The 25,598-nt window shown below is 37.3% G+C and overlaps 1 protein-coding gene across 1 annotated transcript in view; it reads right to left on the bottom strand.

Moving 5' to 3' along the window:
- The window catches only part of LOC111923091 (uncharacterized), a 34,621-nt gene that overhangs the window by 5,965 nt on the left and 3,058 nt on the right, over positions 1–25,598 (bottom strand). Inside the window, exons 2-5 of the mRNA XM_086883791.1 lie at positions 17,028–17,202; positions 14,718–14,784; positions 12,257–12,337; positions 9,425–9,568 (exon numbers count right to left, since the gene is read on the bottom strand). Of these exons, the coding sequence (XP_086739917.1) occupies positions 9,554–9,568; positions 12,257–12,337; positions 14,718–14,784; positions 17,028–17,202 (338 nt within the window). The 3' untranslated portion in view covers positions 9,425–9,553. The remainder of the gene's footprint in view (positions 1–9,424; positions 9,569–12,256; positions 12,338–14,717; positions 14,785–17,027; positions 17,203–25,598) is intronic.

The raw sequence follows: 25,598 nt of genomic DNA, 5'->3' as shown, positions 1-25,598 counted from the left end.
TACTGATAAAAAAAATAAAATTCAGAGATGCTTCTTGTATCTCTTCCCTTCCTATCTCCCACTTGCCAATCAGTGTCAAGAGTCCAGTTTCCAGCTCCTCTCACACCCACATGGTGTATTTTCAAACAAACCTCTTGTGCCTTTTTCTGTCTTACACCTTACACTTTATGGAAACTCCCTTAAATATCTGAAAACATACTGCATTACTGTTGTTCAAAGCTTCCTCTGAAATTCAGCTTACTAACATGCCCCTACAGCCCCGATGAGCAAAATGTGTGATAAGTAGCTATATACACATCACCTGTTTTCAAATGTCTACAGTAAGCAAGAGTGGGATGTAGGAGGCAGATCCTATCCTACAGTAAACAGAGAGAGGCTCCTTGAGACAGATTTGCTTGAAGGAACTCCTGAAACACTGCAAAATGTCCTGTGAAGGAGTCTCTACATACGCTGTGGAAATGGCCTAAGGAAATCAGTCTTTTGATTTAGTTACATGAGTTGGATCCCTGAAGTATTAATGATCCCCCTGACTATTAGCATTTGCCTTTTCCTCTGTGTATATTTTCTACTTTCAACTGTATTATATTTACACTGGTAAGATTTAAAATTGCAGATATTCTTTCCAGCACACATCTGCATGATGCATCATAGGAACTAGTTATTTTACAGTTATAGAAAAACAGCCTCACAATGCTATACAGTATTTTATTAAACAGATCCTGATCATGCAATTATCATAGCATTACACACATATGCCTGGTGGGTGATGCAGAGCTCCGTGCACTAACTTCAGCTCTGGTATTTACTAAATTCCTCAATCCTATAATAAAGACCTGGAATGTGTTCATGGCTGGCACCAGCTTTTTTCTCCCCACTGTGAATCATGGGCAAATCCTCAAGAGAAATCAACATAGCTAAAAGAGCAGAAAAGGGAGAACAGGAATATTAGGACGAGTTAGGATATCAAGAAGAATTTATTCACATAAAGTGTGATTAGACATTGGAATGGGCTGCATAAACAATAATCAAAAGACATACCAGGCACCATGTAAAAAAGAAAATAGACCAGAACAACTGCTACTGATGATGATCTAGTTCCTGCTCCAGATAACAGAAAATAAGTTCTTTCAAAACCCAGAGTAAGAGAAAAACACCTCCTGAAGCAAACAAAAAAATGAAGACATAGTCAGTCATAGATCAAAATCTGATCAAAATCTAACCAGGGAAAACATTGAATTAAATTATTTGATTTCATTATAATAAATGTCATTAATAGCAAAGAGTTAACCACAAAATGCTGAAAAGGATGTATTTGGTCCTGTATTATAGTACAGTCATTAATAATTCAGAAACTGGGGCAAGTATCATGGCATAAGATCTGCAGTTATTTCAGTTACTCAGAATCAAGGAAAATTAGTAATCTAACCAAAATTACTAAGTGGACCCCAGAAACAATAAATCAACTTTAAATGATGATAGATAACAGACACATATTAAAATAAACCCATTAAAAAAACCCAACAGTCTGTGCTTTATGAGGTTTCAAATTAAAGACAAAACTATAAGGAACTTAGTGCAATAAAACTCAATGTGTTAGGCAAAGGGAGGGTAACAGTTACCTACTAAATCTCCAGATAAATTGATGTTAGTCACTTACATTTAGTCTCCCACAGATTTAATTTACTCACAGTCTTACATTCACTTGCTCACAAGCACCAATTTATGTTTAAAGGTCCAGCCAAGATAACTTCCATGAGAAACAAAAGATGAGGGCCATCAGCTATGAAGTCCTTGCCCCATTTCAGGAGTTCTTTTAATTATCAATATAAATTAGATAAGTCAAAGAATCATAAAATGGTTTGAGTTAGAGGGCACCTTAAAGATCATCTAGTTCCAACCCCCCCTACTATGGGTAAGAACACTTTTCACAGGTGCTCAAAGACCCGTCCAGCCTGGCCTTGAACACCTCCAGAGATAGGGCATCCACAGCTTCTCTGGGAAATTTGTTCCAGTACCTCACCACGCCCACAGTAAAGAATTACTTCCTAACATCTAATCTGACTATCTCCTTTCAGTTCGAAGCCATTAACCCTTGTCCTATCACTACATACCAGTGTCAGGTGCCAGGGGGTTGTAGGATTGCATCTGTTTAATGGAAGTCAAACATTAGATCAGTTATCCCCTAATGGGAAAACACACCAGCTGCTTTGGCCTCAGGAAAGAACCAAAGCCCACTTCAGCAGTTTAGTGAAAAATCTCTGTTCAATACACCACTACAATCAAAATGAAAATAATGAAACAGGCAGCTTAAACAATGCAAGACAATTAGAAGAAAACTGGTGTAAGAGGATTATAAAAATCAGTGCTGTGACCTTACCAGAAAAAAAACAAACCTATATGAGGTATAGGTCACTCTTTCTCCAAAAGGATACTAATGATATGGACAGGGTTCAAATTGAGACTATTATTCATGGACATGTAAAGCAATTGTACTAGAGAGGTCAGATCAGACATTTGTATGCTTGCTATCTTACAACACAAGAAGAAATACAAAGAAACACTGAAACTGTGGAAAATTCAAAACTGAGCAGAAGAAATGTTTTTTCACATAGTATATAATCCATTCGTATTGATTATCATGGAAATTCAGTTATTAATCTAAATACAATGTCCCTATCAATGACAGTATGAATTAAACCAGTTACTACATAGAGAAATCAGGAAGATACTTGTAGTTTACATCAACTGAAGCATTAGGAGGTATTTACTAGTCAAAGGGGAAACTCTATTATAGTTTAAGCAAGTATGACAATCCCTATGTAAAAGTATAAATTACAAAAAAGGAATAGCAACTTGATTTTATGATTGAAATGTTATTCACCATCTCCCAGTAACTTTTCATACAGTTTGCATTAAACACTATTAATAGCTCATTAACAACAGTAGTTGTCTTTAGAAGGTTTTGAAACAACTGAAGTTTGGACACATTAAGCTTTCATGTGAGCAGTAAAGGCAAATACATGAAAAATTAAAACTAGCATGACTATGAACTTGTTTATTCCATCTCTGCAGGTTCTACTTAAAATATATATTTCCCTCATTTCTAATCACAGCCAGTTTATTGGAAGCTTATCTGTTTTTAAAGACAAGGGTATTGAACAGTTTCCTTCATCACTTTTTAAAAAGATTAACAAGGATTCTCATCACAAAATCTTGCTAACAAACACCTAAAAACTGACTACTTACCATTCACCCACAGACAAGGGAGCTAGAATTAGCTTAAGCACTGAATCCTTAGCACACCACAACTATACAGCTTGGTTATCTTGATTAGATCATCCTAGCTTAGTTTGAAATGCACATTGTCACTGCACATACTAAGACTCACACTGCCCTGTTGTACTAGTAATTACAAGAACATATATGACATTATAACCTATATAAAATATATATAACATTATAATTTTTTATCAAAGAGCAGAGTCTTAATTTTATTAGCACAGACATGGAAAAAATGAAAGTGAGAATAAGGACGTGGCTTCATATATTTTGGTTGACTTTTTTCCATCATGTCTGGGAAGGTAAAGAGAATATTATATTGTCTGGAGGTGGGGGAGCAGGGAGGCTGCCAGCACTTTCAGTGCAAGGTTGGGCTTAGTCAAGGGCTGGGTCAGGTAAACAGGGCAGAAGTAAAAGGCTGAAGCATCACACAGTACAACAGAGAGTAAAAGTGAAGACTCGTACGTCAGAAATACAGAGAGCACAAAGAACCAGAAAGATTGCCCAGGAACTCTTCCTTGAATAGAGATGATATAGCTTGTACCAGGACACAAGAAACTGAGAGATTTAAAGAGCTACATGAACTGCTCTGGTTCTGGTAGAGAAAGGAATTTCGGTCCATGGGCAGCCATGGGTCTGACAAGACCTTACTGTCAGCAAGGACAGGAAAGCTATCTGGAATAAAAGCAGTGCAACAGGTTGCAGAAAGGCAGTATAAAAATTCTGAACCCACAAGGCAACATCATCTGTGTTCTGAAAGCAGCAGACCATTCACCACTGGGACACTAAGAACATAAAAATTATTCTCCTTGGGTAACTTACTCTGATTTGCTGTTCTCATGGGTTGTGTATGTGAGTGCAAGCACTGTCACCTGACAGATTTACCTTTCAGTCATACAGTTTCTACCTGTGATCATTTTAATGACACATTCCATTAAAAAAACCCATCACTTCCTAAAATAAAAGGGACATTTTGCTTTTCTGAAGCTATTATATGCTTGATAGTATGTTATCAATGTACATAACTTGAAATATACCTCATTGGACATTTACCTGCAAAGTTGCCCCATGCTTCTTTCCTTTTCAGTAGAAGATGGGGAAGAGCTAAACTCATGGGAGAAAAGGTGTTAACTTACTTCATTTACATGTAAAGGAATTTCTTGTTAAGGACACTTTTTTGCTCATTCCAACAGTACCAAAGCTATTTATTTGGTAGTAAGAGTTTCTGGACTGAAACAGACATTTCTGAGCTTGTTGTTGATGATTAATGCACAGTTTAAGAGAGCCATTACCTTGTGACAGGCACTACAGAAGCCAAGTGTCAGGTAATATATCAACTTCTGCTCCAATCTAATTCTAATTTAATGGTTAGGACTCTTATTTTTACGGTCTTGTTTCAAAGATTATACTACAAAGAGTTCAGCAGGATACATAGTAGCTGCTGTAAAAGTCTTGTAGCGCGAATATCACGTCGGCATTAAATTCGACGTATTTTAACCTTAGCCAAAGCGCGTTTTTGAACGCGAACACGTTCCGCAATGCCCTGCACAACCATTGAAGGAAGAGCCGAGTTTCTGCTATCAATGGACAAAAGCGAGCTGACATGAAGCCAGCGAGCACCGGGCAGCGGCTGGGCCGGCGGGCAAAGGTCCCTCCAGCCCCGGCCCGGCCCCGGCCGGCTGCGGGCGGCTGCCGCTCCCCGGGCGGGCAGCGGGGACACCGGGAGGCACAGCCCGCCGGGTCCTAATGCCGCCGAGCCCGGGCTGGAGCCTCTCGCCTCCCGCCCCGGCGGGCTGAAGGCATCGAGGGGATGCCCGGACCATCCCAATGGAGAAATTTCTGGCGGGGAACACCCTGAGGCCACTTGGACGTGCTCGTGTGCAACACGGTCCTGGCAGAGCTGAGCACCGCCACGGGTGAAACCACCTTACCCCGCCTCCCTCGAGAGAAAAGCACCGAAGGATTCCACGGGAAAAGGAAGAGGTGCCAGCAGCTCCTGATATCGATGCTCCTTCTATACTTGTAAGAAACCCTGATTTGTTCGTCAAAACTCAGCCCCTGAGCTTTACCTGAGAGCTGCTCATCTTCATCACGCAGTACACGAACAGAAAACGCCCTGGAACAGGTGGGAAGGTGAGAGAGCAGGACTAAAACCGTACATGATGCAGCTGAGCACGATTCCAGGATCTCTCCTGGCAAACTAAGGAAGGCTCTTGACAAGCCAAAGACTAGGAAGAGAGGAGACTGTAAGAAGTCCAGCGAGGCAGCTTTTACACTTGAAGATTAAACAGTAGAATTGTTGTAACTTTATATGTTTTAATACCATTTTAGCAAGACATCCTTAAGTGACCTGAGATGACTTGGTCTGAGGGTGCTAGAACTGCAAATAGGATTGAAACATTTGCTTTTATTGCCTTCCAGTGTTTCCTGTGGAAATGTGATCAATTTTGTTAACATTGGCACACAGTTTTCATTAATTTGCCTAGTCTTGCTGCCAAAGCTGACAAGGGACAGGAGAGACAAGCTCCCCATCAGTGAAAGCAGAGTTAGGTGAGCAGTGACAGCCTCCTCACGAAAACAGGCAGGGACACAGACAGAAAAAGCTGTACCCAATGTACAGCCATGAGTAATGCTGAGTGAAAAATGTATATTAAAGAGTGGTCTTCCCATAAATGTATCTGTTCGCTTTGGCATAAACTCCTCTACTACATACTATGCATGACAGAACAGGACCATTATTTAAAAGCCAAAATACCTGACTTGTGATATGTTTTATCTATCCTGTCACAGCAATCTGTCTTACTCCTATCAAAACCACGAAACTAAACCACAGAACAAAAATTCTGGAGCCATGCACATACTTTCACTATGTGAATCAATGCAGGCTTAGAGTTAACACCACTATATGGCACGTGAAAAAAGCCCAAATGTCCTAAAGACTCAATATCAAAAAAAGTTTTGTTTCATATACTTTTCAAGGCCTTTCCTCTCACTGCTGAGAGTGCTCATCTCCCTACTACAGATACTAAAGGACCTGCTCCTAGCAGCATTCTTATGTGAAGCTTCTGTAATGTAAGTGAAAATTTGTGTGATTTCATCAATAGGTAAATCTGTTTCCTCTTTCGCATTCTTATTAAACAACAAAAAATCAAATGGGTAAGAAAACCAAAATTCAAGGAGACCTAAGGTAATCGGGTCCAACTGGTTCAATATAACACTAGTTAGTGCTTTCACAATGTGGAGAGCATTAGGTTTGTGCTATCAACTTCCAAAATAAAACAATTTCAGAATCTGCCAAAATACTTTAAAAAATGCACAGGCGGCAGTGCAAATCAGATGCTTCCGTAGCCTCTCATCAAATAGTCCAGAAATTAATACAATGAAACTGTACCACCTTGTTAAAAGAAAAAAACAAACAAACTAAAAATTACTATTTCTCAGTCCCAACTTGGGCTCCCAAGACAGACGTAGCTTACAAACTCAGCAAATCAACAGTGTGAAAAAGAGCAGTCAGACATGGTAAGCCACAGCTTTTTGAAAGCACATACGTTGAGTAATTGCTAGCACACGCGTCCGAAGTGCACAAAACTTCCCAAGGATTCAAACGGATATGAGCATCTTCCACATTTTTATGTGCAATGGCATTAAGTTTCACTGTGGGCTGCAATAGCAAGGTCATGCCTTGAGGCTGGCAAGTTCATTTAACATATGAGTCATTCAGTGTGGCAACAACATAACAGAAATATCCACAAACCAATGAATTGTGAAAGAACTATAACATTTTCCCCCTCAGGTCTGCACCTACTAAAGTGTCACAAATAAAACTAATATCACAGAAATGATTCAGCAAAAGAGGAACTAAGCAGTAAATGACAGTCAACTCTTTTACAAGTCAATAACTTAACTGTTTTTATTTGAAACCATACCAGTCAGCACAGTCATCTTAGAAAAGATCAACAAAAAAAGACACTCCAGACATGATGTTTGTAACTACTGCAACTACAGATAAGATACCTCTACAACATGGAAATTGCAAACTAGGTTTTTCTTCACTGATACCTTCTGTCAGAATCATAGGGAATTTAAAACTAAGAACTTATCACCACTCCCCCAAAAATAAAGTTGGTTTAAAATATAAATGAGATAAAATAATTAACCAAACACTTGATGTGCAATGAACCTGAGTGAAAGATTAGCCTGGCAAGAAAAAAAAAAAAACAAAAAAACGAAAAAAAGATAGAAAAAGTTGTAAGCAGTCTAGCTTCCTCTCCATTAGCTTCTTACTACATTACCCCACAGAATCACAGCAGCCAAAAAAAACATAAGTACATCAAAGCAGGTATCTAAGTTTACATTCATATATCTAACATGCATATTTGTCCAAGTGCAGTTAAGGGAACGTAGTATGCCCCTAAATTGAAGTTGCTGATTTGTGTTTCGTATTTTGGCACTGGAATGAATACCTAGTACTTTGAAGGCCAGATTTTATCTCCCTCTCACCTCGAAAGTAAAAATGAAAAACTGAGTGTTACAGAAAGGGATATTAAATAGTCACTCTTAGTCACCTTCCTTGCCAATCTAATTTCAAATAAGGAGACCGCTTACATTAATCTTTTTAAGTCTAACTTACGCATTTATATCAGACCTTTGGAGTGTGGCCACAGATCTCTCACGAGATCACCTACCAGGCATTCTCTGTCCTTTCTTCCCCAGTATCTTAGTGAGGATGCTCTGTTTCAGTTAATGGTGCCCTAGATGCAGACCTGTTATGGTCTACATCTGTATCATGCAAAGGAGTCCAGAGCAGCTGGGTTCTGTCAGCTTGGCTGGTGCTCACCCGCACAAGAATACAGCCCGGTTTTCCTGCTCTCACTGTGTGTCCATGGGAAGTATCTGTGTTAGCACAAGGATGTGTCTGAGCTCCTTACCCTTGCCTCTCAGCAGGAGTAAGGCCTCTGACAGGCCCGCTGTTACCACTCAGACATTAACCACCACCCCTCTGACCAACACAGTCTATCCGATTAACACCTAATCTGCTCGTGAATCAGCTCCTGAGCCTCCGCTGCTTTCTGCAGGGCATGACAAAGTTAAGAGGTCCCGAGTGTGACTAAACCCTAATTTCACTGGAAGTAGCACGCTCTGGAACAGCTATCTCAGCTATGAAACCGGTTCATCAGAAGAATGTGCAGTGTCTGTGCTGCTCTTTACTACAGAGCATATGCACATCCAGCACCTCAAAATACTTCTACCAAGAAGCTTTAAGAATTGCCAGCTGCCACCAGAACAGCTCCATTTCAATATAAACCACCAGTGGGATTCAGAGAGTAGGAAGAAATAGAGGCACAAAGTCTTTGTTAATTTCAAGATGTCAGTATATATACAGATAAGAATATATTTGGCTTTGGTGAAAACAAGATTGAAAAGAAGACAATTTTTGCTTAGGGAATTGTTGGCCTAAGTTATTTCAAATCCTGAATTTGAAGGAATCACTTCTACTTTACTGCACTTTTCTACTTTTCTACTGCACTTACAGTAAAACTTTCATTGGTGTTTTTACTTGCACTTTCTAATTGTGTACATTATTTAAATGGTGTGAAAGTTTCAACAAAGTAGTATTAGTACAGTAACTTAGCATGCTACCATGGTTTTTAATGAATACAAGGTTTAAAAATTTCCAGCTATGATTAGTTTGTCAGTAATTATATGTTTTGTATCTCCTGCAAAGCTGGATGCAATGCATGTTAGAATATTCTCATGTGTAGTGGTGAAGTATGCCATGAGAGATTATAGTCAGAGTGAAAAAAAGACTTTTTTTTTTTAAATGACAGTTCAAATATATTCAGTTCTGAATATTCAGAGAAACAGGCTCACAAACAGTGAGCCATAAATGGCCACTAACTCCCTCTCTAAAATAACTTACTTTTCTAAAAAGATGCTTTTACTATTTTTATATGCAAGAAGTGAATGCTAAGTAAAGTTGTTGTAAAATGCTTCAGAATTTAAAATACTTCATGGTATAGAGCAACCCTCCTACTTTTCACATTTTAAAAGAAAATTTCATCAGACAAATCCTCAGAGAGAGACACAAACACATTTTACTGAGAAGTATCACGTAGTGCTTAATAAATTACATGCAAATTCTTACCAGAATGCCACAGCTTTTGAAGATGCCATATCCATTGTTATCCTCAAGATATCCATTCTTATTCATCATTAGTTCCCTGCTTCCTTTGCACTCAAGCTTCAGAACGGATTTCTGACAAGCAACTCACACCTACCAAAATGGTTTCTAGAAAGCAAATTATATAGCTGTAAGACATGGAAAACAAACCAGCAATTTGCAAACCACTGCAAGTGCAATGCAAACACAGCAAATAGAAAATTCATTCTGAAACATTCATCCTATTATGCTGGACACTAATATAACCACAGCTGTAACATTATACTTATAAGTCACTAGTTCACCTATAGAAAAAAAACACAAGAGCAAAATTCCTTTTTATCCCATGGAATCTCATATATTTCATCTCATTAAGGGTGGTAATTTGCCTGTGAATGATTTTTATAAAAGAACAGGACAAAGGAACATTATTCTAAACCATACTTAAGGTCTTCTAAGGACTTAGGAAAACCAAAGTTCCATTTATGCTAGGTAAAGCAAATACACAGAACAGTAAAAGGTCCTCAACCACATAAAAAACCCCAAGTCTAAACAGGTAAGACAGCACAGGGGAAAAGTCCACACACAGCACAAACAGCAGGACTGCAGTTAATGTAACAGCAGTTCTGCTTTGCAGGTGGCTTTTGCTTGCAAACAACATAGAGGGAGGTAAAGGGTAAGGAGGGCACATTGGCTGGGAGGAAGCATATGTAGTATACAGGAATGAAGCAGAAGTGAAGGGGTAGAATGGACAGCAAGAAGTGGAAGAAACAGTAAGCACGGGACAGAGATCAGCTAATTAAAGTTAGTCAATGTTCTCTGAATGGTCAAAGGTCCCTGGGCTTTTGGCTCTTTCTGTTCCTGTGGGTTAGTCTCTGGCAAGGTTCCTTCTTTACTGCTCCCAGGCTTAGAGCAGCATACTTAGACATATTTTATACTTACTTTCTGTTCTTTTCCCCATCACAATCCCCTCCCCACATTTCAAGATGGGATCAAAGATCTCTCCCTCAGTTGTAGCTTTAAAAGAGAGATGATCTGAATCTGCTCAACAATGTGTTCTGTATAGAACAAGCACATTCAGATCAGCCCTATTTGCAAGTGATCCAAGTTCTGATATTCTGACTTCAGCCTTCCTAATTCTTTCTTAAATAACACATACTGGATAGCAGAAAAGCGAGGCAAGACACTGATCTATAAAACAGTAGTTGAAAGTTGATAAGAGTACGTAAAACATTGTACTCCATGCTGAATAACAGAGTTGTTAGGATTCAGGATGGGGACAGCTGCTCTATAGGCTCTGGTGCACACAGCCAGATGGAAATATTCCAACCCTCACAGTAAACTGTACTTGTTCCAATGTTAACTGAATAGATTAGGCTTATATCAGAACAGAATATGCATCTGCATTGGCAAAACACTCATTGTTTAGATCCTTTAGCATAAATGGAGATAAGTCAGAGTAAAGAGCAAGTCTGCCTACAAGGGCAAATCAAACCTGTGAAACTGAAGTGGTGTAATTTTTTATGGGGCTGTATGGATAAGGGCAAATAAACTAGATCGAAGTCACTTTCATCTGGTGCAAGATCTCCAATAGGAATAGTTTATACAGGCATAGCAACTGCAATATAATTAAAAACAATTTCTGGAATTGGGCCAGCGCTCCTAGGTTGTTTCCTTCTATGCAGAAATAAGCTACCAATAGATACAGTTTTACACTGATACAGCTCTATTCACACTGGGGAAAGGTGGCTGATACTTCAATTACGCCAGTACAGATAAAGTAGAGAAATGTCTGATAGAAAACTAAGTGTCTCAGATATAGTCCATCTACCTATTGCAAGATAACAACAATATTCCTAGCTCAGGAAACCCTTTAGACTAGTTCTTAACTTAAAAAAATAATCCTTTCTGTGTCATTCCCAGAACATCACCGATCTTTGAAATGCTAATGGAATTACTAGAGACAAACCAGACTTTGAATTTCTGCCAGATTCTGTCAAGAGTTCATCTGACAAAAGTTTTCTCCGTGCCACTCAGGTGTCACTATTCTCTTGTATCTCCTTTTCTTTTAAAATGAACCGGGGTTTTTTTAGCAACAATGTTGTGGCAATTTTAAATCTTTGTAAAAACACTGGTAAAAGTAAAGTGTGTGTCTTGGTGTGAAAAATACACACAAAAGCAATTATTACTCCTTTGCCAGACTACAGCTTTGGAAATTACCCACAACTTGTGGGGTATGACAATAGCAGGCAAGCAGTTACCCAGAAAAATTCCTTTAGTTCAGCTGCACAATAGTATTTCCACACTACCTGTACTTTACTTTGTTGCTTGTAACAGCATCTGCCAATTCCAGCTGTGCTGTTAAAAAAATAGAAAAACAAAAAACCCCAAACTTTTCTGCTTCTAAAGGAGCAAAGTTTAGTTATTTATCCAAGTGTTCTTTAAAGGAGAAAACAAATAAAAAAAAAAGTTTTAATCACTGTGTTGTCCCTGGGACACATGAATGGTAACTTCCAGACAACTGAGTTGAGACACCAGAATAACCTGATAAAACAAGAATGCATTTTTGTCTTTACTTGTGACTTCTTTACAGCTTCCAAAACAGACTCAAGAGAAATGCAGTTTTTGTCTCCCTATCTCTGTCTCCCCCTAAAATAAGACCTCTGCTCTCAGGAATCTTTGGATAAAGTACCTACAATTGTAACTTACTTGTCAAAGGTGAACTGTGCCTTGCTAAGAATAAGAACTGCAGTGACCATAACCTAGCACATGTACTGGCAGGTATATTAATTATTAAAAAAATAGTAAAATACTTACTTTTAATAGCATAAATGTTCTCAACTCAGGGATCAGTCTGTGTTGAAAAGTGAGGTGCTTAAACGTCGGAGGTTTTTGTTGCTAGTTGATGAATCTCAGAAGAACAAAATTGAAAATAAAACTCAACACTACAATTCTTGTGTAGCATGCTATCATAACTTAATGGAAAGGGCATACTAATATAGAATCTCTTCTTAAACAAACATGATGTTTCTATTTAGAAAAATTATCTCATTGCAAATAGTTAACAGGGTGCTTTAGGACCTGCCAGCAAATGTAGTCTATTATATACAGAAATTATAATTTCTCAATACTCTGAAATTCTGTAAAAATTAATCTAAAATACTTTTAACTTACAGAAATCATCTTGAAGGATGCAATACTTAAATCTACTCCTTAAAAATCAACTTCACTGCACTTTTTGATGTTATTCCAAAACATACACATTTACCATTTCACAGCATGATAATGAAGTTAATCTTCAAAGCACTATATAGGCTTCATCACCTCTTCTTAGTGAGCATGTCAGGAATGAAATATCCTCTCTTGGAAGACCCTTAAACTCCCATAGCTGTATTGCAGACAAAGCAACAGACTCTCCTCCTTCAAAAATACAATCAATATGACAATAAAAGAGTTGGATCCAAGAGGATAGCATTTAAGCTGGATGTTCATGACCACGGTAACAAATTCCTGGGCCTGCTCTCAAAAGAAAGTCATGATGCTGGGACCCAAAACCAGTGTAGCACGTTGGGTGGTATCCAGTCCTGCTATTGTTGTTAAACCCTAAGGTAAGCTACACACAAGCTCCCACACGAGCCCTCTCTTAGATATTCTTGGAACACAAGTCCCAAGAACAAGATATGTCTTTCTGAGAGGACAGGAAGCTGTGTTCCAAAGAACAGAGGAGCAAAGATATTCCATAAAACTAATATATGAATGGGTTACCCACAGAGAGGTACATGCACAGCTTAGGTATTGCTCAGACACTTCTATTTTAAAGTGCTAATGGCACTTTACAGTGCCACCTACAGTGGTATGAACTGTCTCTTAAAATACGTCCCTTCTCTAAGACTGAATGTGCTGTGTACTACACAGGTTTTTTTTTTTTTATTATTTTTTTTTTATTATAAAGAACCTTTAGTAACTGTACAGGATTTTCCCCCAAATCTTTAGTATATCCTGTGGCAAGCATTACAGGGATTACTCATTTCTACAGGGGGAAAAAAAAAAAATCCCCAAATCTTGTATTCTTCACCACTTAGGAACACACAACTTATTACAAGAATGTGATACTCTTTCTACTTAAATGAATTAGGAAGCTGCTATAAAACCACTTGTATTTTAATAGGTTGTTTTAACCAGTTGCTTGGCAGGAATAGTTTCCTACTTTCTTAAAGCAGATGATCTATTTCAGATGCAGCTGTTTCTCTCACATTCTATATTGCCTATAGAACTGAACATAGAAAACCCTAAATATATCTCATTGATGTTAACAGTTCATTGAAGTTAAACATATTAAAATGTAGTACATCTATTTCTTTGATTTGTTGTAATCTTTTATCTTAAAATACTCTCATTTTTTATTCTTGATCTCAAAATACTGATCCTTTCATATTATCTTTCTGATTTTGAAGGTGACAAGGAATTAAGACTATATTTGAAATTGGACAAGTCTTAAAAACAAACACCCAAATCTGTAATGTTTTCTCTTTGAACACCATGACAGAAGGAAAACTTTTTGTTTTTTAACAAGGAAAACTTACTGCTTTTTTCTAACAATAACTATATTTGATTTTTTTCCTCCCCATCTTTCCCAAAAAGCAGAGCAAAAAAGGACTCTGGATGAGGAACTAGGACAAGCTATCAGAGATAGCCGTAACAGTTCCTGCACGCCGTTCCTCTCCAACTGTCCTGTCTCCAATACTGAGGCAGCAGCACCTGCTACACCACTGTACTTTCCAAGAGCAGAAATAAAGTACAGCAGCACCAGTTCTGGGTGACTTTAAGTCCCTCTGTTACAAAAGATACTGAGCTGTCACAATGCAAACTGTTGTGATCCCATGATCTGAACAGAGCCCCTATCACCTAGTCTAATATGGAAGCTATTAGTTCTAAATTATACATTCAATACCAAAAGACATCTCTGTCTTTGCAAAATGGAAACCACAGTAGCTGGACCAACTACACACAGGTTCATGTTGGAAAATGGGATTAGAGAACCTTCATGTTCTGTGTCAATATAGAAGTCCTCTTTAGAAACAGTACTGCTGAAATATTAGATAATTATATAAGACTCTAACTGCAACTAACAAATCCTCTCACAAATATAGACATGTCTATTTTAAATTAAATGTTAAGTGGGAAATATTTATAGTTTAAGTTGCACACTTTGCTACTTAATTATCATAATTTTAAAAAGAAGACACCTTTAATTTCCTCCTCCAAAGAAGTTATTTACCTGATCTGTAGCCTGGGAGTCCCCAGTAGTCAGTTCTGAGATTCTCATCCCACTGAATGTCAAGGACCTAGCATTTGAAGGATGAGATTTCAACATCAGTTATTGACAGCTTAACTTTGCCTCACCAAAGATAAACCAACCTTCATTCCCACTCAGGTCAGCTCATTGATTTCACAGAAAACACATTTAGAAAGCAGAGCTGAATGCTTTCAGAAATTCCACCCATGAGATAAAAAGGGGAAAAAAAACCCTAACCAGCAAAAAGGAACTGATATAAAATGTTTGAGACTTCTTGATGCACGATAAATCATGTATTTTTGTATATTTGTCTGCAAAGTAACAAGTAACTGAAATTGCTGTTAACTGCTTGCTGAAATGATATAATCTCAAATACCTTACATTCTTACTCTTCAGATACAGGACTCTGTTCTTTGACAAAAACCCAATTTATCCTTGTACCAGAGGTTGTGTTAGGAAAATAACAGTTCTGCTGAAAGAGTCTGGAAAAAAAAAATACACTTGCTGCTCTCAATACCCATATTATAGACACCATAAGCATTATTATGAATACTGAACTTGGTTTCTGTTTTACTCTTGTCCTGCTTTGGGTTCAATGGAACTGTGTTCCATTGGAGTTTGACTTCATGTGCAGCCAGAACAGATTCTCAGCAACAGGACCTAATAAGCTTAAGAATAAATATTGGACTTCAACTACATTAAAAATAAATCTGGATACACCAAGGCCCTCAGTTTTTATAATTCTGTATCATTAAAAAAAAATAAATAAAATTGTATCTGGTGAACACTATTCATAGCATTCATATACAAAATAGGACCAGAAAATATAAGCACTATCTCCAGAATTAATTCTGGTTTGTGATGATTTTATTGACATGCATTTCAATTTTTAGAAGTACACTGAGGCAACAGCCTCCTTTTCACTACTGCCATTCCTGTCTGGAATACATTAACAGTTCAAAAGCTTCTCTTAACTAGTTTCTTACTTCTAAGTACCTATTACATTGATAAAGCATTTATTTAAAACAATATCTTCATATTTCCTACAAGGATGAGGGAACTAAACTAAAGGCTTACATTTATAAAAAGTAATGCTCTTTCTACAACACTGTAGTTCTCAGCATCAGCACTCTACCAGGAAGGCACTGACAGGAAGTCAAACGTGTGCACGAAAACACGCAGAACAGGAGCCTCTGTTTCCAGACCCAGAAGATACCATGCTAATACATTTGAGAAATTTGAAATCCATTTAATTCTGTGGGATTTTTAGCAAGACAAATGATATTCTTAAGGCTTCTCAGATCAGATTTTAGAGATGCATCTAAAAGATGCAAGCGATCCAGTAATTTAACTAATACTTTGTCTTACAAAGTAGGCAGATATTATTAAGAGAGTCTTGATTTGTGTACAACTGAAAAGGCTGACAAACAGTACTCTATCTGATAAGAAGAATTTGGCTGTTGAGTTTTTTTCCCAAATTATCATTTATTTGGCTGCTGGTTGGAACACCAAACACACTGCCAGTTTGAGAAACCCTACAGTTTGCTATGAGAACACAAGAAATTCAAGTGCCTGTTTAAATATTCATAACTACTTTATTAATTTACTTCTAATAGTTCTTATTGAATGTATATTGCATACAGTTCCCATACAGAATATGAGTAGAAACCAACTTGTGCTGTGAAGTCATGATTAAGTTATAAAAATAATTGGATGTCTTGGAAAAAAAAAACCACTATGTTCAGAAACCATTAGTCTAAAATTAAATCCTAGTCAGGTGTTACAATGCCAAGATTTAAGGACATATTTTAGAAAAAATAAAATAAATTTTAAAAAATTCTAAAGCCGATTTTTTTAAGTAGAAAAATTTCCAAGTTGTGAAAACCTGACTGTGACTTGCTTTTTACTGCCTCTGGATGACTTGAGGTTTAATAACTACCATTTTGATCCAAAACAACTCAGGCTTAGCAAAATATGGAATTTATATAATAAACACATATGAAAAGTCTGAAAAAAGCACACAGCAAAAGGAAGTTGCATCATCAAGATCATAACCTCCATTGACAGGTACTCCAGAGATAATAAATGATGCTAGAATTATTTTCCAGACTCTTTTCCTCCACTCATCTCTTAAGTATGTCTGTTCCTATATGTGCCTTTTAATTTCAACATACTTCATGTGTCAAATAACCAACACAAAGGCTCTGACAGGACACAGCATATAAGCAAATGTAAATGAAATGCCAGCATACCAAACCCAAGTAAGTATAATTAAAAAAAAAAAAAACCTACCTGGACTTGAAAAAGCACCCTTGAGCTGCATCAGTACTAATTCCCAAATGAAGACTCTTCCTTGCAAATAAGTGAGCTTTCTTCAGATCATTATTCTGTGGCACAGGCTCCTCCAAATGGCAGAATGAATGTATTGCCATTATTGAAAATTTACAGATCATCTGAAGTAATTGAACTGAAAGCAAGAAATACAGCAACTTTATTTTGTGTCAAGTTACCGAAAATACTTTACTTAGTTTTCAAGAACTTGTTGCTTAACAATAGCATTTAAAACACATACAGGATATGTATGTGCAGTGATTGATAAAGCATAAATGAATTCATTAAACCAGATGGAGAGTTCATCTAAGTGGAGATGCCCAGATAAGGGACTTCCATTTGAGGCTACTGTGGAGCACCATTTCAATGCATTTGAGGATGTTTCTTATACATCATGTATTTCTTCTCTTCAAAGAAGCTTTCACCTGTGTATCTAGAATGATACATGTATTTTTGCAGAACATTTGCTTGTAATATAGAATTATCTTCAACTAGTTCAAGTTACTCCTTCCAGCATGAATTATTTTGTAGCTAAAAACACCAATGTCATCTAGCACCATCATGCTAATACAGACAGCTTTAGAAGACTGCCTTCAAGATTCTCACAACTTTCTCTAATTTTACTGGATGTATGCAGTATTTTACTTGGGATGCTTACTTGAGGGCAAGATGAGTCACAGATTCTAGAGGCATAATCTGATGAGCATCTATTCTGGTAAAATGCCAGTCCAGAGAGGACACTCCTGCTGCTTGTTCTGATCCTTGGGTCATGATCCCGTCTCCTGGTGGAGCCACCCACCAGGATGAGTCCAGAGTGAGGAACAAGCTTGGGTTAGAAATTGCTGCTTGCCACAGACTCCTCTCAAAGTCAGGATCAATTTTCTGATTCAAGTCACTGCATGATGGTACAAATCACTGTGCTAATATAACAGGAGGGAAAGTGAGGGAACAAGACCACACAGATAATTGCAGCTAAAAATGTCAGCACTTAAGAAACTGCTGCTGCCACCTGAGTGTAAATTACAAGGTAAATCACAGCTCTGCCACTGAAAGCAGCATAGTGTACTACTGGACTGCTTTAACTTTCAGTTCCACCTCTGAATCACTGGTCATCCTCCCAACAATGGCATAAAAGAATGACGACTTCTAGAGCCTAACAAAACTGCCTGCAGTACAATTTCCTGCCAAAGGCCATACACTGCAACTTTAAGGTAGGATGAACTAAACAGGATGGTCTGCAAATTCCAGCTCTGCTCTTTGTGTTCTGTTTTAAAGTACAGCATGTAGAGCACTTGACAGCTTCTGGTCTTCTGGCACAGCATCCCATCCTAACAAGATGCATTCTTCTTAGCAGATCAGCCACTTCATCCTTTAGAACCACTAAATGAATGAATAGCATCAAGTCCTTCTGACTTAGAAGCCTTTAGCACTTCATTCTAGCATTCATCTTTTGCTTTTCTAATCCCATAATCAGATAACATCCAATCAACATTATTTGAAAATAATAAAATGCCCACAACATCCTTGTTGTGGACAACATCCTATGCTTGAAAAGCAGCATAAAGAGATAAGTCCTTCCTAGCACCTCTTATTCCTTTTAATTGTTTTCTATACTCCCTAAAAGCCAAAGAGACCTGCCAGGTCCTTAACACATTACTGGTGATGTTACCATATTCCTTATATTTTTAAATAAAAGCATACAACAAGCGTTTTCCTGAAATACACTGCTACCAATAAGCCATGACAACACCTATAGCCCGTTACTGAGATTAATTCAAATATTGGGAGCTTAAAATGTTACACAAAAACATCTATGATTGCATGCAAGTGAAAGTGATTGACCTTTAACAGGCAGCAGTTTAGAGATTTCCTCTCTTATCACCAACTTCTTCCTTAAAACTAAGTAATAAACAATACTAAATGAGAACAATTATACAAATGTCAATGGATAAAAAGTTTATCCAGATACCAGAAGAAAATCCATATGATTCCCTGCACATGAGAAGGATTACTGTTTATTAAACTCAACCAGCTGTGTCTCAACACCTACATATATTCAGATTCTACATAGTATATTCTAACAGTGGGGGAGTTTGTTGGGGTAGTAGTGGGTTTGGGTTTGTTTTTTTTTTTAATATAGGAATGCACTCTCACATTCTGAGTCCTTGCTTTGGAAAGTTTTTAGGGCCTCAAGCCTTTCTCAATCTGCTAACCCGCCCTTGTTACCACAGACTCAGTACTAGTGGTACCTGAATTAGGCAGAGTAAATTTAAAGTCATTCACATGTCTCAGTTGCACATGAGGTATCAAATTTTTGGGCACTCTACTCTGGAGAAATTCTAGAACACATCAACTATATGCTAGGAAATAATTTCTATACAAGAAACTCAATCTGACATAAAAGTGTATACAAAGAATTTGAAGCAATACACAAAAAGCATGGGTGTATTCCTCTTACTGTTTTAAATCTTAATCTTGGGTCAAATTTGCAACTCCATGCTACAACATGATGCAATTAGGTAAAACAACAACAGTAACTTACTAGAGTTTAACTTACCCAACTAATGGGGTTTTTTTATAAAGGAAGTATCTATTTGCATAATACAAGTGTGATAATCAAAAAATCATTCTAGTTGGAACAGGCCTCAGAGGTCATCTAGTTCAATCTCTGCTCAAAGCAGCATTAATATGTGAATACTCATTAATGATACAAGTTGTACTCTTAACCTTGCAGACCACTAATCACATGTAATCCTTAATCAAATGCACTCAACCGCCTTTGATAGGATTACTTATCTGCAGAAGGGTTTGTGGGACCAGTCACTTGCCACACATTATTCCTAAGCATGCAACATTATAGCATGTCCAGCAGCACTCAGAACCAGTACCACACTTGCATTTCACTTTAAATGTCTTCTAATCAGGTACTGTTATGAGAGCAGTCTTCCAAGGGGACCTGCTGTACAGGGGCAGATTTTCATAGATGACAAAAGGATGGAGTGAAGCAGGGCGTAATGAACCCCTAAGCAAGGTAGAAGCAGGGGGCTGGGTCCTGGTTTCAGGTGGTTCACAGGTTGATGAATGTACCATAGAGGTCCTGCTCTGAGGGATACCTGTAATACCTATAAACATAAAAAATACCTATAAAGAGAAATGAAGACCGCTGGCACCAACAGTCCTTTAGATATCAATGTCAGTGACCAAACTTCAGCAGAGTAAGGTGGGAACCTCTGCTTTAGTACTGCCATTTTGTTTTGTTCCTCCAGTTTTGCCCAGATAAGGACTTCCATTTTTGATTTGTGTGTAAGTTTGCACCTTTATTTCATGCATGAAATATGGTACAGCATTGCTAATTTAAAAAATAAATTAAGAAACCCTCACTGAAACAATCCACAAGTAATAATAAAAAAAGTTGAAATGCTTTATAAAACCATGGTTACCCAATGACACAAGCTGAATTACAAAATAAATTTGCTTTATATCAGTTCAGTAATACCCTCTGTTCTGAAGCATGAAATACAGTGACAGTTTATCTATGCTGTATGACACTATGTGAACTCTGACAAACTAAATGAAGAAAAGCTCATCTTCTAAATAATTATTTCATTTGAACATTTAATACCTGCTATTTTAAGTAACTTCAAATATTAATACTGTGGACACTACTGTAAATAATATAGGCACTATTTAAGTGGTAACAACAACAACAAGAAATAAATAGCAGCATTCATAGGAAAAACTAAATTTACTTTAGCAGCTTTGTTAACCTTGGTCTTCATTCAAAAGGCATTTTAAAACACTGGGTTCTGGGGTATTTTTAAATACACTGAAAACCTTTAAAATTCCACAGCTCCAGACATTATTTACACATCTTCTCCAAATATTCATTAGTAGCCACTGCTGTTTGCTAGGTTGCATAGAGGGTCTGTCCCTATTTGACCTCATTCACTTGAACTACAGGATACTCCAACAATTTTCTCTTGCATATCCATAAAAAGAGTTAAATTTCCCAGCAGTGTTTAAGCAGCAGAAGTTAGGTGCCAGGATGGTGCACCTACATCAACCTCAATGAAAGGGAATGAATGAAAGGGACGTGGTTCAAAGATGCAGATAGGAAGCAGCAAGAGACGACAATCAAGACAGCAATTCCAAAGCAAAAAATGAGAGGTCAGTCAGATTCTCAAACTGATGGAGCATCTTCACCAGCAAATTTCTACCTTAGATATCTTTATTTTATACTTGTGTTAAGAAACTTTAACATTTCTTCTGATTAATTAAGATAATTGATCCTACTAAATATTTAAGTTCTCTCTTAACAATAAGCTATATTGCTTTTGTGTTTTAGAAAGAAAAAAAATACTTCAGAATAGTTGTTTGCAACAAAACTAACTGCATTTCCATGTCTGCCACCCTTTATAGGAGTGTAGTGTTTGGTATCGTAGTTGAGAAAGAAAAGTCAATACCTGACTACCAAGCAACAAGTCCTGTCCTGGTACCCTGTCTGAGGGAAGAGAGAACAAATTGCAAGGAGATGCTCTGTGGTATGTTGCCAACACAGGTATGCCCACACCTTGCACTGTGCTGCTGCAACATTAGAAGCAGATGATTGCTTTTGAGTTTTGGCCAAGGTGCAAAATTACTTTACTGAATAACCAGGGAAAAAGCAACTGAAACAAAAAAGAGAAAGTGTTGTGTCAATTATACCATGTTGTGTACAGAGAATGACACCAGCACACCTCAACACTTCTGCATTAGCACATCACCAAGTCTGTAATATTTTATATAACCAAGTTATATAAAAATTACCATTGTGGCTAGTTAATAATATTTCTGATAAAAGAAAAAGCACTATCAGGCTGAAAAGGACAATTACAGCCATTCTCTTCTGCTCTAAAGGCAAAGGTAGAAATGATGCTTTATATAGAACAAGTACTGAACACTACCACAGCTTTGGAGCATATGGAACATTAATTTTAAAGTACAAAGAAAGGTTGGGAGATTGACAGAGAAGAGGACATACAATTAGATGCACTTAACAGGCCAATAGGCTGCAACACTTGAGAGTTAGAGGGGTGCTAAATATAAATCAGCAAACCAGAACTCAGCAATATTTTGTTTCAGCTAGAAGTTGAACTATTGATGTTTTAGGCTAGAGGGGAAAAAAGGTAACCATTTTTTGTCACCACCATGATCCCACTCATCCACTCCCCACACCCCCTGCCAACACAGTGTCCAAGAATTACCGAAAAAATGCTCTAAAAACAGTTTGGAGATGTAAAAAATAATTTATTTAGAAAAGGGTAGTGATGTCCAGGCCCAAAATGTCTCCTTCTTGAGGGTGAAGAACCACATGCATTCTTACAGCAACTAGCATGATAACAAATTATGATGCGCTGATTCAGCACCACAAGCAAATAAAAAAAGTCATATAAAAAATCTGTGTACTACACTTTAACAAAGACAAATCATTTTCTTTCATTAGCCCTACCTAAAGAATGACTTCATATACAAATAATTTTTTCAGACGTTAAAAAAGAAACAAACAAAACCACCACAGGCTAATTCAGAAACAGGAAAGATTTTGCAAGGGCTTTAAGCTGACATAGAATTAGTTTTACCACCTTCAAAAAAACTCTTTAGACTCATGCAACTCTGTGAAAAATCAGGCAAGTATGCAATATGCTGCAATTCCAGAAACAGGAGATGGAACAGGCATTTTAAACTCTTCAGAAGAAGCATCAGTCTTTCTTTGCATTTACGCAGCACTTCCTCATGAGATGCCAGAAGCTGGAGCCTCTGTTCACGCATAGCATAAAGTGGCTGTAACAATATCAGCATCCTTACACAGAATGTTTAACCAAATGGGATTGCAGAAAGCAAAAAACCTCCAAGACTAAATAAGAAAAGAACCACAAGATAATGGTGATAAAATGTAGTTCAAGTGCTTCAAATACCAGAGGGGAAAGTCTCTAATGGACAGGTAATGCTACATCAGTGAAAGTTTAAATAGATAAGTAAGAACAGAGAGATAATCTGTCACTTTTAAACTTCACAAAATAGATCATTGCTCTTTTTTCCTTTATCGGTACCAACTGACATCTTACAAACTTAGAATCAGTCTACTTGAAAAGACTCCTTCCTTCTGAAAGTACTAGAATACATGAAAAATATTTTGAAGCACATTATGGAGTGTAAAAAGAACTGGCCAATTTCTTGGACAGTGTGTTACTTAATATCTTTTCTCTACTAACATAGGAACCAGGTTCTGCAGGCAAGATATTTAGAATTTTTTTCCAAGATTCACAAGGGTTCAACTTTAACTAGTATGTTTGATTATCACTTACTGTTTCAATAAAACAAAACAACCTTTAAAGTTACTTTGAGAACAGAACAAAATAACTAAGATTCAGTGTACTCTGACACTTTTTATAAGTGTTATAATATCAATTATTGTTTACTTGCATAGATATAATTTGGCATTAATTTCCCTTTTATAAACACATACAAAAGAGTGATAGCACCTTTTACACCATCCCAATTTTCCTAACTTCCTGTACAACACTGTCTTTAGCAGCTATTGCTGAAAATCACTGTTCCCAAAATGAATGAAACCTTACTGATATGCATCTTGGAATTCTGCTGTAAGTCAATCAGTTAAACCTAAAACCACCTTAGAGATTCCAGACTTTCATACAGAGGAAGAGAAAACCAGTATAAAGGCCAAACAAAAAGGAAAGTAAAATAAAACCTGCCTTAAAAGAGCAATTAATGTGTGAAACCAGAAACCACCATATCACATCTGGGCAAGTATTAACTATTTGTTCATTTAATTTCAAAACACTTGGCTAGCTGTAATCCTTCTTACTTTGTAAGTCTTTTAACCAATGCAACCCCAAACTTTCACCTCAGTTTTCCAAGTCCTTAATATCAAGCTAGGCAATATCTTTGCTACTACAGAGACATGAATTTTATTTGACTCGTTATATTACCTCAGCTGAGTCCCACCCAAATCCTTCCATCAACATTAAGCTGTGCTTTCTGTTTTTGTTAACTTTCACAAGAGTAGCAATGTGACACCACAATGTCACAGAAACAACCCAACTATTGGAAGATTCCTAAGGCCACAAATGCACAACATAACCACCATGATCATATCAGATACCACTCTGCTTTCCATGGGTTTCAGATACAAGATTTCATCACTGATATTTTCCCCACTAGAAACATTCCTGAAAGTAATTCCTTTCTGGAAACACAAGAGATACTAAGTCTCTAACCCTTGGCTATTGTTCCCTACTAGAACAGGGTCAGATGCCTAAGGGCTGTAGGAAATGGAGGTAAAATAACTTCAAGAATAGTAAGAAAATTAAGAAAGTACTTTGAAGGCCAGCTGCAATTCCCAAATGGAAATATTTTCAGTGATTTCTGAGAGCACTGCATCAGGTCAGAAGTGTTCAGTTTCTCTCTTTCTGTGCATCAAAAAATGTACTCCTGTTAAGGATGACTAAGAGACACTCTTTTATAAGATCCAAGAAGAAAAAACAGGTCTACCTCAGAGCAATATATAGATTTCTCCTGTTCTGTAAAGGCTACAAGCAACATAACAGGGAAAAATGCAGCATTTTTTTTTCTGTACTTCTGAAAATGTGTCATAAAAATATAAGATGTTTTTACTCCAGAAAAATAAAGGGTTTAAACAGGTAGGAGTTGACAAAAAAAAAAAACAAAAAAAACTGGCCTCCTTTTTAGCTACTGATTTTAGAATCTGTCTTAGAAGAGATCTCCCTCCCTTAAAATACTGCAATGCAATAGCCAAATGATACTATGTGTACATATCAAAATCGGTAATGTTACTGATCTGTGGGCTTAAAAACAGTTGAGGAATGCAAGAAAGTTTACAATCACAGTTACCTTGACGTCACATAAAAAAAAAATTATCTAAGCGAGACAATGGCTTTCTTGTGGTCTGTACTTCAAAAGCCGAACATAAGTAATATATTTAAGTATTAAACAGAGAAAAAGAGGTATATATAATTAGTTGCTTTATTTTTCTTACATTAAAATTTAAACTTGCAAAGTGCCATTTTAGAAATGTCCTTATGTTAGGTTTTAGAAAAAGAAGGAAAGTCAAGCAAAAGTGAAAGCCAAGAAACAAAACCTTCAGAGCAAAAGTTTTCAGCTGGTACCTCCCACTCCATTCTCAGTTTCTCAGGGACCATCATGCAGCAACAACATGGTTAGAACTGAGCAGCCAGCGGGTGTGTAATTTGCATGTGAAAATATTTTTAGAGGACACACATGAATAGCATCTGCTCTCAGCCCGAGTGCAATTCTCTAAATATATGCCCTGAATGTTGTTTCCCCGACATTCTTAACTGTGTTCCAGATAATGGTTTCTTGTACAGATTTGCTACTTTTTGAAAGCACCATATATATACATATATCGAGTCTTAAACAGCATTTCAAGAGTTCATCTTGGGGTTTGGGAGGAAGACTCTGAGTCTTCGCTGTGTCCATGTAATCACAGAGTTG

This window comes from Cyanistes caeruleus, chromosome 3 (assembly GCF_971803275.1).
Source record: "Cyanistes caeruleus chromosome 3, bCyaCae1.hap1.1, whole genome shotgun sequence".
Taxonomy (NCBI): domain Eukaryota; kingdom Metazoa; phylum Chordata; class Aves; order Passeriformes; family Paridae; genus Cyanistes; species Cyanistes caeruleus.
This window is presented reverse-complemented; position numbering and strand designations above follow the sequence as displayed.